The sequence below is a fragment of the Protopterus annectens genome, chromosome 1.part1 (assembly GCF_019279795.1).
Source record: "Protopterus annectens isolate FY-2018-M chromosome 1.part1, PAN1.0, whole genome shotgun sequence".
Classification (NCBI taxonomy): Eukaryota; Metazoa; Chordata; order Ceratodontiformes; family Protopteridae; genus Protopterus; species Protopterus annectens.
This window is the reverse complement of record NC_056726.1, coordinates 351,042,454-351,058,748: the sequence shown is the minus strand read 5'-3', so window position 1 is coordinate 351,058,748 and position 16,295 is coordinate 351,042,454. Positions and strand designations below refer to the sequence as shown.

Sequence of the window (16,295 nt, the reverse complement as noted above, 5' to 3'; positions counted from 1 at the left end):
GTAAATAAAAGAATGAGGATCTATTTTTGTCATCTGCTCTTTGCCAAGTTTCATTTACATGTCTTGAAGACAGATTACTACATTTAAACTAACCCCACCTTCCCTTGTACGAATTAACGTACTTAATGCTTCTGTGGAATCTGAATGATGACACCTCTTGACAGCTCTCACCCTTGTTCTGAGGATACATGGTATGGGATAGGAATTAGCAAAGAAACTACATACCACTGTACATGAGGGTTTTCTTACCTTGTACAACACACTGCGATCTCCCATCACACGTCCCTGAGAGTGAACGTGTTCATTTGACCTCTTCCCTTTCACACTTACTATTCGTTGCAGCTCTGGCGGAATTACTACTTGCCAAATTTCTTCTGTAGTTAAATCCTAGCAGAGAGAGACAGAAAGAAAAATAATATTTTCACTTTATTTTACTGTACAGTACATTAGATATGAACACCTGTTCTACAAAAATAATCAATTACAGCTATGTAGTGAAAAATAGTGATTTCACTTCATAAGTTGTATGTAAGTAATGGAATAAGTAACCATCACATTTAATGGTATTATGCACAGAAACTCATGCTAGCTTAACAGGTATTAAAATTGCCTGTGGTGCTGAAGATCAGAAAGCTGTTGGTTCTATTCCCATACCAAGTAACTTATTTAACATTTGTTTATTTTAACATTTACTAACTGGGAAAGTCCGACTTGGAACGAAGCCAATTTTCAGTGGAGGTCTGGGGAGAAATGCTCCACATGCATGTCTTTGTAACAAGGGAGGAAAACCTGGTCTATATTATATTCTCGAAAGCAGACAATATCGAAGCTGATATTGTCGACACGACAGTAGCGAAAGCGCACAACATCGAATGTGTAAACGGAAATCTCCGTAAGGGGAGATTTCCATTTACTACAATGTAGTGCGGTCTCGGAGTTGGTATATTTAAGTAGCAGGGGGTGTGGGGGGCTTGTCCCACTGCTTAAACCCATTAGGGTACTTTTTACTTTTTTGTTGTTTTTATAAGTTCGATGTTTGAAGACATAGACCATATGGTGTCGACCATATGGTGCTCAATGTTTTCAACCGATCTTATAATATAGACCCAGGAAACTCACATGATTGCAGGGAGGATATGCAGACTCCACACAGAAGGCACCCCAGCCGAGAATCGAACTGAGAACCTCTTGCTGTGAGGTGACAACGCTACTGCTGCACCACTGTGCCAGTCCAAGTCCTCCCGTAATAGGACTAATTTTCTGATACTGACACTGCAGAGCAGCATAATGGGGATGCTGCACTCCTGAGTGTACAGTAATTCAGATGAGATGTTAAAATAAGGCCCCATGTGCTAAAGTTGGTTACAGTTCAGGTACATGTAAAAGATCCTATGGTACGTATCAAAAACTTGTAGGTGTTGCTTTCATTAATATAAACATATATTGTTTTATTAGATATACAATACCTCTCTCTCGCTCTATATATATATATATATATATATATATATATATATATATATATGTATAACACAAAATTTTAGATTTAGATATTTTTGCAATCTCATATCCATTCTATTTACATAATTTTTTACAAATTCTTCAGCAGTAATAAAACACAATTTTACTGTACTTTTTCCCTACTCCAGTTTCCTTAATTTTCATCTATCCTCCCCAATGATTTCCTACAGGCATTTTCTTATTTCTGCTAACAAATCTTTCCCCTAATCCTTCACACCTTCTATTCCACAATACCCAGATTGTAAAAAATAATATTTTATCCCATTTACCAATTTCTTCATTCCTTTGTCATATTTACTTTATATCACTTACTTACTGGTTTCCTTGAAACCTTGCCAACTACATACATTTTTACACTTTTCCCAAAAAAGACTTAATTTCGCATTCTAAAAATCTATATATTGCAGTTTCTTCTATCTTGTAGTCATTACAGTCTTTCTTCTCTTACTTTATATTTTGTATTTCCCATAATGGGTAGTTTACAACATTCTCCATAAAAAGTGCCTAGTTTCATAAAAATCTTCAAACATTTTAATTCCCTGCTTTACCAAATTTCTATCATCCTCTGATAAATCACTCCCTGGATATACATGAAAAAAATCTTACATATTTTTTCATACCACTTGTTCCTTTTCTCACTAAATTCATCAATTTCCATAACTTTTACATATTTGTTTCTTTTTATCTCTTTTTCATTAATTATTTTCCTGTTTATCTGTTTCAATATAGCTTTATTTAACATGTATTTATTTACATTTGTTTACTGGGGTAGTGCACTGACCTCAAGGGACTATTTGCAGGCACAGCCTCAGTGAACAAGATCACATAAGAAATGAACAAAACATATTTACATATACAAGGATATGATAACAAAAACAACTATAAATACACATTTACAGATGCAAGAATATGGTACAACATGTAGTTCAAGAAGCAGTTAATGTCAAAACATGGATGGGGAACTGAATTATGCTCAGCTTTTCGCAGCATTCATATAACAATTTACCCAATATTTTATTCTCACTGTTTTTCACATTATTAATAATCCGAAACAGGTGCACTAACATAAAAAAATTAAATTTTCAGACCTAACTCCAATCTTTTAATAGGATTCAATCTCAAACCCCATATATTTTTATAACTAACCAAGTCACCAAATCCAATATATGACTATATGACATATATATGTCTGTATATGATATGTCAATCAACAATTATACATAAGCCATATATATATAATACTATACCTCTAATTCTCTCTCTACCACAATTCTTTATCACTATTCTTACTGCTTTGCTCTTCTACATGTATCTGTATCTTGAACTGAATCGTACTAATATTTTGCTTTTTCTTTTGTTTGTTTTTTGATTGATATTAAATGTAATGCTTTCTTTTCTCCCCGGGCCTCCACTGAAAATGGGCTCCGGAGCCCAGTGGACCTCCCCGGTCACCAAACTGAAATAAATAAATAAGACAGAAAAACTTATAATAATTCCTTTACCATTTTTCCTAGAAATATACAAACTCTCCCAATATAAGCAATGTCATACAAAATGTATGTATTTAACTTGTACATCTTTTTAATAAATGATAAATTACAGGTTTTCCCAGTATTTTATTTCTTCGTTTCACTTTCCACTGATTCAGTACGCTTTCATACCCCCCAGACTTAACCCCTACCATACAAATTTCCTTCCTATTACAATAAATTCCATTCATCATCTTTATTTCACGAGATCCTTTATTCTTCATTTTTTTTTCAATCTAAAACCTGCCTTTTAATATATTTTTAATTCTTGTAGCACTAATTCATGGACTCTATTAAACTTTTTTGCTACAATAACAATATCATCTGCATAAGACAGACATACTGGTATCTCAGTTTCCTTTTCCATCTTCTAACACATTATATCCATTTCTGAAAAAAAGATTAAATAAATGCATTCATTACTAGAACAAAAACACACACATTTAAAGGATACCTCTGCTTAACAATTCGTCTTCTTGCCTGGATTTCTTTTCCCATTCATCCATTAACATCACTTTTATCCATGAAAAATCATAACAATATTTTGTAGCTTCCACTATTTTTACTTATTCCATATGTTTCCATAATTTCCAACATTGGCTAAAGATTTATCCTGTCAAATGTATTCTCCACATCACATTTAACCAATTTTAACTCATTTTTCTTCTTTCCATCAAAATCATACTTATTATTTCTGTCACTCTGTCAGCCTAGCTATCTGGAACTTGGTAAATAATTATATGTCATTTGTGAATATTAATATGACTTATATACAAGTGTGAGAAAGGGAAATATTGCCAGCCCAGCTATCTGGTATTTTGTAAATAATTATATGTCATACTGTATAGACGTGTGTTGAAGAGATATTTTATGCACTATTGTAGCTGCGTAACAGTGTAAACAAGGACATAGAGGGTTAACTTAAAAAACTTCAACAAACTAGTTGAAATTAAAAACCGTTTTATGATTATGCTACAAAAGTTAGTTTCAATGCAAGAAGAAGACAGGATGTCTAGAACTAGGGAGCCTTCTGCACGGTATTTTAAGTGTTCTGTAAATGGTTTATGGTTTTACTACTTCCAGCATCTGCAAACATCTGAGGAAAAACCTTCATGTACTTTTCACAGGGAGATGCTAAATGTTGGTAGTTTCTGACAAAGGCGGTTTAGCTTGGGAACTAAAGACAGGTGACAAAAGTAATGTCATCCAAGCTAACCCAGCAGCAATATTTGATATTAACTTAAGAACTCTCTGAGAGAAACTGTGCATTTAGTATTTTGTCTTTGACCTAACAAAAACGTCCACTCACCACTTCTACCTGCTTGTTGTTCTGTAAGCAAGTTTTTAGGGCATAGTAACTCTTATAAATTCAGAGAGGACTATAAAGTATAAACAAAGTACAAGCACCAAATTCCCAGCGCACAGTACCTCAATTAGGGCTGCAAGATGTATATATAATTGTAGTCAGACACAAAGAATATTCCAAATAGCAGCAACTTTAATCCAACACAGCAGCAACAGTACGTAGGAACAAATACACCACACGTTTCGTCCACAACTTCTTCAGAATGACTACACAGCCTAGGAATAACATTTAAATACACTAATTAAATTCAAACTGACCTATGAGAACCATTTACTTTGAATAAATTAATTAATTACAAAGTGTATATATTAAAAACCAAAGTCATTTTAAAAATATTAAAAACTTTAGAAACATTGTTACTTTGTTTATACAATACAGAATAAACTCATAAATACATAAAAAATTATTTGATTGTGTTAATGAAAATTTATGTACATAATAGTGAATTTTTCTGATGTTAACAAGTCATATAATGCCCTCTAGTGGTTGATGTATGTAAATAAATGATGGACTACTACAAATTAATGACTTTTATAAAAAGTTTTAAAACCACTTATTATACATATTTTAAAACAATTTTGCTACTGAATGTACATTTAAAATTAAAATTAAAGTTTTGCCGATCTCATTTTCAACACAGGTGCCAAAGTGATCATATCATTTATACCTGGGAATTTATTTGACTCTAAAACAATTTGCCAATATAATTCCCTGTATGCAACCAAGGTCTCCCAACAACCTCCCCTAGGATCTAATGGTACAACTTCTAAAACAAAGAAATTAAAATAAGCCCCATCACAGACCAAGGTATGCTTAAATAAAGAATTTGTGTCCCGCTTGGTCCTGATATCATACAGGTGCTCATAGATTCTCTGTTTCATTTTTCTTTCACTTTTGCCAACATAAATGCTTCGATTTTCCACATAATGCAATATATATAATACCTTTTGTGTTACAATTTGCAAAGGAGTGTAGAGTGAGTGTCTTTTATGGCTACTAAAAATGTGTGTTACCAGTCTTCAAATTCTTACAGTATCCACAAGCCACACTTAAAAACACCATGTTTTTCTTTTTATTTTCATCACATCCCTTTGCATAACTAGCCTTTTCAAGGATTCCTTTATATTGCAACCTCTTTTGTAAGTGTACTTGATTTCATTGTCAAAATATAACCTAAATCAGATACTTTTGAAATTGTTCCATTCACTATCTACAATTTTTCTAACCTTTTAGTCTGTCCGTCATAGGTTAGAATAAGGCCGAGGCATATCCATCCCTAGGGATGTTATTTTTATTGTTCTTACCATTTGTTTCACTTAAAACTCTACCTAATATAGGTGCAAATCTCCCTCTCTTCCTTCTAGTACCTCATGCAGTGTTTGATCAATCAATTCTATAGGATAAGCCCTATCCAAAACATAGACTTCAGATTTTCACATTCTTTTGAAAACAGAAGATCATCAGAAGTCATTCTACATATTCTCACTACTTGTCCTTTTAAAACACTTCTTTTCTGAAAAATGGGTGAGAACTTGAGAAATGTAAGTAGGTATTGGAAAAGTTTTCTTCCTATACACACTTGATACAAAACACTGACCATTTTTCTCCAAAATACATCTAAATAATTCACATTAGTATTGGAAAAATAACTAGTGAATTTTAGAAAGTTTGTGGTACTATTTACATAATTTACAAAAGTTCAAACTCATCAGAAGTGCCCTTCCACAAAAAGCATAAATCATCAAGGAACCTAACATATAGTGTCCACTTGTTTTCAAACCTTGGTATCAAAATGTATTTATTCTCCCAGTAAGCCATAATAATGTTGGCATAAGTTGGTGCATAATGTGCCCCATCACCCCTTGGTTTGCCTGTAATATTCTCCTTCAAAAAATAAAAAATTGTTTTTCAATACTATTTCCATTAAGATTAAAATAGTTCTAAATTCATTTTGGGAGATTCTTTTGAGGGGTAATAACATTTCTTCAAACCAGGCTAAACCCGTATCATGAGGTATATTGGTGAATAAGTCTACAACATCTAATGTACCAAAGCCAGTGGTCTCATCATACAAATGGGGTTTTATTTTACTAAGAAAATGCCAAGAATCCTTTAAGATGTTTTCATTCTCATCAATTATATGCTTAATTTTAAGATCTATATACTTGGCAAGAGGGGCTGTAACTGATCCATTTGCAGCGACAATAAGTCTAAGGGGAGGGTCCATTTGGTCTTTGTCTTTTTATAAAAGTCATTAATTTGTAGTAGTCCATCATTTATTTACATACATCAACCACTAGAGGGCATTATATGACTTGTTAACATCAGAAAAATTCACTATTATGTACATAAATTTTCATTAACACAATCAAATAATTTTTTATGTATTTATGAGTTTATTCTGTATTGTATAAACAAAGTAACAATGTTTCTAAAGTTTTTAATATTTTTAAAATGACTTTGGTTTTTAATATATACACTTTGTAATTAATTAATTTATTCAAAGTAAATGGTTCTCATAGGTCAGTTTGAATTTAATTAGTGTATTTAAATGTTATTCCTAGGCTGTGTAGTCATTCTGAAGAAGTTGTGGACGAAACATGTGGTGCATTTGTTCCTACGTACTGTTGCTGCTGTGTTGGATTAAAGTTGCTGCTATTTGGAATATTCTTTGTGTCTGACTACAATTATATATACATCTTGCAGCCCTAATTGAGGTACTGTGCGCTGGGAATTTGGTGCTTGTACTTTGTTTATCAGTTCATTTTTGCACCATCCATTCACCTTTTATTAGGACTATAAAGTATAGCTTAGATGTTTTCTTTCTTTATCGGAGACTGTCCTGCGATGTTGTTTTAAATACTTCCTGTAATTTTGAACTCTGATGTAACTGATTACTGCATATTTTCTTGTTCTTTTATTATTTATTATGAAATATATTTAAACCTTTTTCTTGTTCTTTTATTATTTATTACTAAATATATTAAACCTTTCAACTGTGGCTGGTCTCTTTAGAGATATTTTATCTCTTAGAGTACTTGCACATCTATTTGGTGATACTGTACAGGCCATTCCTAATAGCCTAGTGCCTGGTCAAACTACCATTTGGATTAACTCATTACATCCGAGTGACGTCTCCAGATGCATCTGCAGGTAAATCCTCTAGGCGTCAAATATTGCGTGTTCATATTTGCATCAATAATTCCAAACCATGCTATGTACAAGGTTTTAAAAGATTTCATCTTACAGCTTACATGATGGTAAATCAACTGCTTAATATTTGACCTATGTCTAGTGCAGGTGAAGAGATACTAATGTTTTTTAATTTACTACTTTATATAGATATAATTTTCATACTTTTCTAAATATCTCAGCAACCAAGTAACACATCCAGAACTCCTTAGCTTCATATGAAAGCTCTCAGCTAGATGAATAAAATGCTGCTGACAGTATGTGTGTAACTTGAATGGTTGCTGAGATATTATAAGTTGTTTACAAAATATTACAAAAGTAATAGTTTCTGTGTTTACTGTGACTTATAAAATTCAGTTTAAGACCTAGAACCTAAAGAATACTACCATTATAAAACTAGTTTTTGCTGAAAGGTTTGACATTTACACTTCTTTTATAATCACTATGGTTTCAGAGATATGAACATTTGTTTGAAATATGAGGACATAATTTGATTCTGTCGAAAGGTTTAGGCTCTGCCCATTGGAAATTATAGTGCAAACTTCCTGGTTTCCATTGGAGTGAATGAATTAATAATAGAATGACACAGTAAGATTGGACACCCTTTAAGTACCTTAAAGTAGCTGATAAGGGGTTCTGGTGGCAGTGATAACTACCTTATAGTTTGGGCAGAAGGGGGCATAGCTAGTAAACCTGTGCCAGCCTTTCCGATACTCGTAACATAGTCTGTCTAATGCTGGTACTGAATCTTCTCACCCTTCTATTACTTCCTGCATTTCTTATGCAGTAATCTCCTTTTTCAGGTGTGCCTCAGTACCGTCAAATATTTTTAATATACCATTCCTGGTCCTCGGCTTTTTTCTCTTCATACACTTTATCTAAAATACTTTCACTACTTCCATTCCAAATCTTACACCAGCGGTCCCCAATCACTGGGCCGTGGACTTGTACTGAGCTGTGGATCATTTGGTACTGGGTTGTCAGGCACCGAGTGAGACAAAAAGTGAATGTGTGTATGAGTGTTGTTTATGTATCTGTCTGCGTATGTGACTGAATGCATGCATGAAAGCAAAAGAGACTGTGTAAGAGAGAGATTGGGAGAGTGAGAGTGATGTGTGAGTGAATGCATGTATGAATGAGGAAGTGACTGTGTGTGTGACAGATCAGGAGAGTGACAGCAATACGTGAGTGAATACATGTATGAATAAGGAAGTCACTGTGTGTGTGAGAGAGATCGGGAGAGTGACAGTGATGTGTGAATGAATGCATGTATGAATGAGGAAGTGAGTGTGTGTGTGTGTGTGTGTGTGTGTGTGTGTGTGTGTGTGTGTGTGTGTGTGTGTGTGTGTGTGAGATAGGGAGAGTGACAGCAATATGTGAGTGAATGCATGTATGAATGAGGAAGTGACTGTGTGTGTGAGAGATCAAGAGAGTGACAGAGATGTGTGAGTGAATGCAAGCATGAATGAAGAAAATACAGTTGTGTACACTTACCATAAATGTAGATGTTTGAGTGTATTCACTGTTGCAGTCATCACATTTGGGTTATCTGTTTGCAGGTAGCCCTCAGTCGGCCTGATTATCAAAGTCTTGGGTCCTGCGTCGGTTGCTGTCTCATCTTCCATGATGTCAGGTAGTCAGGAGTATAAAGCATGCGGCAGACACCATTACATCAGTTTTTCTTGCCCCAGATGTCAGGTGCCTCCATAATGGGAAGCAATTATATACAAGGTTACACCTCCAACAAAAAGCAAATACAACAGAAAGCTTTAAGTATAGTAAACAAGAATAGAGGTATAGTCAATAGAAGTCAGGGGGCTAGAGGGAGGGTAACCAGGACTGCAACAGTGAATACACTAGAAGTTCTACATTTATGGTAAGTGTACACAACTGTACTATGTTCTACGTGTTTCACTGTTGCAGTCATCACATTTGGGTAGATTCCCAAAGCTAAAGATGGGAGGAGGCAATTAGAGAGCATTAAAACCATCTATAACACCCTGCAAGACTGCCTGTGGCAAAGCCAGCTCTGGAGTTAGAAAAAATTGGCAAGTGGTAATGCTTGGTGAAGGTATGTACAGAGCTCCAGGTAGCAACTTCCAGGATGTTCCTGGTAGGGACACCTCTTAGAAAGGCTGTAAAGATAGATGCAACCCTGGTGGAATGAGGTCTTATCCCCTGTGGAGTAGGTTTTCCATGGTGCTTACAGCAGAAATGAATGCAATGGCCTATCCACTTAGAAATGGTTTGCTTTGAAATGGCCTTCCCCTCTGCCCCTGCAGCAAATGCAACTAGCAGCTGTTCAGATTTCCTGAGAGGTTTAGTCCTGTCCAAGTAAAATCTAAGTTGTCTGTGCACGTCCAAGGAGTGCAGTATTCCTTCCCCTTTGTTCTGTGGATTAGAAAAGAAGGTTGGCAAATGAATGGACTGATTAAGGGCCACACTGGATACCACCTTGGGCATAAAGGAAGGATCGGTCCTGAGGGACACCCTGTCAGCATGAAAGACTCCACTGCCATGAGGGCCTGCAATTCAGACACCCTTCTTGCTGAAGTAATGGCTAGGAGGAAGGCTGTTTTCCAAGAAAGGAATCTCAACTCTGCATTTGCAGCTGGCTCAAAGGGAGGTAAAGTGAGCTTTTCCAATGCAAAGTTAAGGTCCCAGGCTGGAGTAGGGGCTCTCCTGGGTGGTCTTAAGTTTTTGGCCCCTCTGAGGAATTGCTTCAGCAGAGGATGAGAGAAGAGAAGTGACTCTGTATTGCAATGTGCTGAAATGGCCGAGGCATGAATTTTGATGGAAGAAAAAATATGGCCCTTGTGAAGCATCTCAGTTAAGTATTGAAGAATGTGTGGTATATTGGGAACTCCTGTGCCCATCCCCTGAGTTTGGCTCCAGGAACAGAATGTTTTCCATTTTTCAGCATAGGATTTTCTAGTACTAGGCCTCCTTGCCACCAGAATGACATCCATCACTTGCTTACTGAGGGAGGTAACGGAGAGATCAGGTAATTAGCCAGGCTGCAAGGTTCAGGGTTTGAAGCTGTGGGTGCAGAATCTGGCCCTCCTGCTGGGACAGCAGGGCAGGGGTCTGCGGCAATGTCACACTCCGCAAGAGGGGGTACCAGTGTTGGCGAGGCCAGTCTGGTGCAATCAGTATTGCACTTGGCTTGTACTGTTTGATCTTTAGTAGCACTTTGAAGAGGAGAGTCAGAGGGGGAAAGGCATAAACTGATAGGTTTTTCCAGGTGAAGGACAGGGCATCCACTTTCAAAGTTTGTTTGTGAGGAGTCCTTGTGTAGAATTTGTCCAATTGGTAGTTCTGAGGGGAGGCAAACAGGTCTATCTCTGGGTTCCCCCATTTGTTTCTCAACATGTTGAATATCTTCGGTTCCAGTTTCCACTCGTGTGGGTCCATGAGATTTCTGCTTAGGTTGTCTGCCAGTGTATTTAGTTTTCCTGGTAGGAATTGAGCTAGTCTGCAGAGACGGTATGAGTGGGTTCCCCCCTGCTTGTTTATGTACCACATAACAGTGGTGTTGTCCGTCTTTACCAATAATTGTCCTGTAAGAATGTGGTCCTTGAAGGCTGTCAGAGCATTCTGTAGAGCTAACATTTCTTTTTGATTGATATGCAGTTGCATTTGATTTGGGTTCCATTTGCCCTGAATGCACTGCCCTGCCAAGTGAGCCCCCATGCATAGTCTGATGCGTCTGTTGTTAGGGTTTGGGTGGCAGGGGGTAGAGTGAAAGGCAGTCCCTTGTTTTGGTGGCAGGCCTCAGCCCACCAAAGGAACTCTATCTTTAGACAAGGTATGATAGGAATCATTGATTCTAGGTCCTGAGAATGTTGACACCATAGGCTTTTTAGATACCATTGTAGTTTCTTCATATGCAGTCTTGCATATGGAATCAATAGAATACAAGAGGCCATAAACCCCAGGGCTTGCAGTATTTTCCTTGCAGATAGCTGGGTCTTTGTGGCCAGTAGTTTGAAGTAGGCTGTCAAATGAACTTGTTTCTCTGGCGTGAGGTAGGCCATCTGGGAAGTCGTATTCAAGCTTGCTCCCAAGGAATACAATTTGTTAACAGGGTACTAGATGTGATTTATTTTCTTTTATGGTGTACCCCAGAGAAGTTAGCAATTTCTTTACAAATGCCACAGGATTTAATAGTATGTCCTGGCTTTCTCCCTGAATTAGACAATCGTCCAGGTACGGGTATATATCCGAATACTTCTTTGTCTGCAAAATGCAATGACTGGAGATAGGCACTTTGTGAATACCCTGGGCGCAGTAGATAAGCCAAAGGGCAGTGCAGAGAACTGATAGTGCATGTAGCCTGCTCTGAAGTGTATGTATCTTCTGCAAGATTCCCTTATAGGGATGTGCAGGTAGGCTTCCTTTAAATCCAGTGTTGCCAAATGGGCATTTTTGCCTAGCATAGGAAGCAGCTGATGAAGAGTTAGCAATTTGAATTTAGGGATTTCCAAAAAAGTGTTTAGGATAGACAGGTCCAGAATAGGACGCCAGGAATTGTCTTTTCTGGGTACCAGGAAAAGTCTTGAGTAGAAACCTTGCCCCCATTCTTCTTCCGGGACAGGTTGAATAGCCCTGATGCTTAGAAGAGATAGAACTTGCCTTTGAGCCTCTGCCTACTGATTTGGGGGTAGGTCTGGCCAACCGTTTGGGGTTGGTAATGAGTGGAAGTGGAACCTGCATCCTTGGGAAACTATATTTAAAACACATTTGTCCTGGGTAATGAGTTCCCAATTTTTTGCATGCAGAGAGATCTTTCCCCCTAAAGGAACAGTCAGTTGAGCAGGACTTGGAAGGTTTAAAATTAAGTCATTGTGGCAGTTTACCATAGGGGGGTGTCTTACTACTTCCAGATTTGGAAGTTGGAGCCCCCCACTGCTTAGGCCTGTGAGTACCTTGGGACTGGAGCCTGGGTGTTCTGCTGGTTCTGGGTTTGGACTGAGAATGCCTGGAAGAGGCAGGAAAGGACCAATTCTTAGAAGGCTAATGCCTACCTGCAGCAAAATATTTAACAGTTTGCATAGATTTAGCTTTTTCCTCCATCTTTTTAAGTACTTCTTCTGCTTTGCTGCCAAACAGCCGGTCTTGGTTTGAGGAAGCATCCAGTAATTTAGCTTTAACATGATCTGGCAAAGATTGCTCCTTAAGCCAAGCATGCCTTCTAAGTACAGACCCAGTGACAGCAGCCCTGCAAGATGCCTCTAATGAATCAAAACCACATTGCAAAGTATGTTTTCCAACTTGTTCAGCAGAATGCATTAAATCCTGTAATTCTTTGTTTTCAGCACAGTCAGGAAGCAACATAATTTTCTGTTTAAGCAATCCAATAACATGCTGCTGACACTTTAACATATGGAACTGGCAGTTTAAGGCCCTAAAGGCCAAAGTTGCATAAGTGTATACCTTCTTACCCCATCTATCCAGGGCTCTGGAATCTCTATCAGAAGAGGTTGGGTTTTTGGCAGTAGTAGCCTTAATGCCCTTGGGTCCCCTTTGAAATGACCTCAGGATCCGCAGTAAGATTTTTAAAGAAGAACTTGAGAGAGACAGGTACCCTGTAATACCTGTTTTCTGGGAGCAGGAGGTAAAGTGTCAGGGGCCTTGCTAGATTCCAAGAACACACCATCTACAATGCCCAGTACAGGAGGGATGGCTAAAGACCTGTGTTGAGGTAGGAGTAAGAATTCCCTAAGCCTCTTTTTGGAGTCAGAGTAATCCTGGCTTTCCCAGCGGAAATGCTCCCTAAGAGTATGCACGGTTTCACCAAAAGAGAAATCCTCTGGAGGGGAAGCAGAGGGAATGAAGTCCTCTGCATCAGAATTCTCATAGGTAGATAAGGGCAACTCCTGGTCATCAGAGAAAACAGAAATTTCAGAACCCTGATCAGAAGAATCAGAAGGAAAATCAGTCCTAGGTCTCTTAGAGGGAGAAGGGTGGCTTCCCCAGTTTAGAGTAATAAGGTCTGCAGCCATTCTTATTTGTTTTTTTAAGGCATAGGGGCCTGACCATGCAGTCAGGGCTTTAGTTTTCCAGGCATGGATCGAGTTTTAGGCCTTGAAGAAGAAGATGGCGTCGGTTTAATATGCAAGTCAGTAGGCCTGAATACACCCTCAAAAGCCGGTGCCTGCACAGCGGCTCCAAACCCATCCAAGGTAGAGACATCTGCAGGTTCCACAGTTGAAGAAACATCTCGTGGCATATTAGACTCCGAATGGGTCTCAGTAGAGGCCTGTGAATCTGAAGTAGCGGGTATCAAGGGCTGCAAAAGCGCCTCACCGAGTACCGGTGAACTGGCAACTAGCTTTGGAGAAGCGTCGGCGGCAGCTCTGGACCTATGCAGTCTGTCCCTGTCTTTATCTTTGCGGTTTTTTGGAATGTCGGTAGTCGGGTGGCTTACCGAAGCCATTTCTGGATAACTGAACAGAGTACCAAAATATTTAGATCCAAAAATGAACAGACGATGAATAGTATGAGGTTTGAATAAGGCACAAAACCGACAGCGAGGTACACCATGGTCTGGGCCTAGGCAAGGAATGCAGTACGAATGAAAATCTTTATGAGGTATTTGCTTTCCACAAGAAATACAATTGTTAACTTTTACTGATATTAGTTTAGAGCAAGAAAAAGGATCCCCAACGGGGTACTTGCTTAGTTGAAGACTTTGGATCTGAAACTCGAAAACAAATATTTCAGGAGTCGGCCGACTGGCACTTGTGAACTGCTTCTGCTTTGGGCACCACAGGGCAAGAAAGACTGATGTAATGGCGTCGGCTGCATGCTTTATACCCCTGACTACCTGACGTCATGGAAGATGAGACAGCAACCAACGCAGGACCCAAGACTTTGATAATCAGGCCGACTGAGGGCTACCTGCAAGCAGATAACCCAAATGTGATGACTGCAACAATGAAACACGAAGAACATGTGACTGTGTCTGAGAGATCAGGAGAGTGACAGCCATGTGTGAGTGAATGCATCAATGAATGAGGAAGTGACTGTGTGCGTGAGAGATCGGGAGAGTGACAGCAATGTGTGAGTGAATGCATACATGAATGCAACAGAGACTGTGTGTGTTTGTGTGTGTGTTTCTGTCTGCATGAAAGCACAAGAGACTGTGGGTGCATGTGTTTGAGTGTGAGAGTGAGAGAGAGTGAAAAGTGAGAGTGATATCTGGCAGCAGTAGCCACAAGGTTTGCAAACCTCTCGACCAATGGAGTAACAAAGACCCAAAAATAGGAACACTTAAGTACTGCTCTTACAAACATAGAAAGTAGATAGATATACAGGTTTTGCATTACCATGAATTTTCTGAAGGGTATGAAGTATAAAACTCAACTGTCTGTCATTATTTTCCAACTTCAAATCTTAATGATCTGCCAGTGATTTGCCAGAAAAAAATAAGTTATGCATTTACCATAACGTTCCATCTGAGTTGTTGATTTTCATTTGTCTTCAACCTGAGGGACTCTGACCCGGGATGGATCCGACTCAGCCGCATACTAAAGCATCAAATCCAAAGTCCAAGCTCATCCCCTACCCATAATGCCCGTCTCCCTCCTCCCCTCAGACCGAGTTTGTTGTAGAGAAAAACAGCAGCATCCCCAATTACACAACATGCTTATAACAAAATCACACTACCAATAAAGGACTTATAAAGGGAAAACGTTTTGCAAGGAAAGAGGGCTGTGACTTTTCCATCTGATCCACTGCACAGCCCACACAAGACAGGGGGAAGAAGGGAGGGATGGTTGAAGACAAATGAAAAGCAACAACTCAGATGGAACGTTATGGTAATTACGTAACTTATTTATCTGAAGTTGTTGTTTTCATTTGCTCTTCAACCTGAGGGAGAGAGCCCCCAGCTACCAAGCAACCCTGGGCGGTTCTCATGGAAGGATATTCCGCATCATGGCTGAGCCAAAGGATGCCCTGCCCCTGGAAAGGAGATCTAGTTTATAATAGGAGATAAATGTGTGAGATGAAGCCCAGGTAGCCACAAAGCAAATATCATCTAATGAAATTCTAGACCAACAGGCTGCAGACATAGTAAACAATCTGGTAGAATGCACCCGGACATGTCCTGGTGAGGATAACCCTGTGGCTCGATAGGTCAAGGAAATGCACTCAGAAATCCATCGAGCAATAGTGACTTTAGAAACAGGCTTACCCAAGAAAGGTTCTGAAAATTACTCAAAAAGTTGGTCCGACTTACAAAAGTATTTTGTTCTAGTAAATAAAAGTGCAGTTGCCTGTGAACATCAAGCAACTGCAATTAGTACGTTCCTTTATTCTGGAAATTTGGAAAGAAACCTGGTAAATTACTGACCTGGCTAATATTGGACTCAGATGCCAATTTGGGTAGAAAGGATGGACTGGCCTGTAGAGAAACCCTATCCTTGTGGAAAACCAAATAAGGTTCGATAGATAAGGCTTAGATTTCAGAAACTCTCTTGGCTGAAGTAATCGCTACTAAAAAGGCTGTCTTCCAGGATAGAAACTGCAAATCAACTGTGGCTGCTGGCTCAAATAGGGGAGAGACCAAGCCATGTAACATAACGGTAAGATCCCAAGGGGGTGTTGGATCCCTAATTGGGGGCCTAAGAAGAAAAAGAAGTTATGTCTTAACCATAACGTTCCATCTGAGTTGTTGATCTTCT

The 16,295-nt window shown here is 38.5% G+C and overlaps 1 protein-coding gene across 1 annotated transcript in view; it reads right to left on the bottom strand.

Moving 5' to 3' along the window:
* EMC1 (ER membrane protein complex subunit 1) overlaps positions 1–16,295 on the bottom strand; it is a 1,424,536-nt gene that overhangs the window by 438,715 nt on the left and 969,526 nt on the right. The window contains exon 20 of the mRNA XM_044087063.1: positions 250–387. Within this exon, the coding sequence (XP_043942998.1) occupies positions 250–387 (138 nt within the window). The remainder of the gene's footprint in view (positions 1–249; positions 388–16,295) is intronic.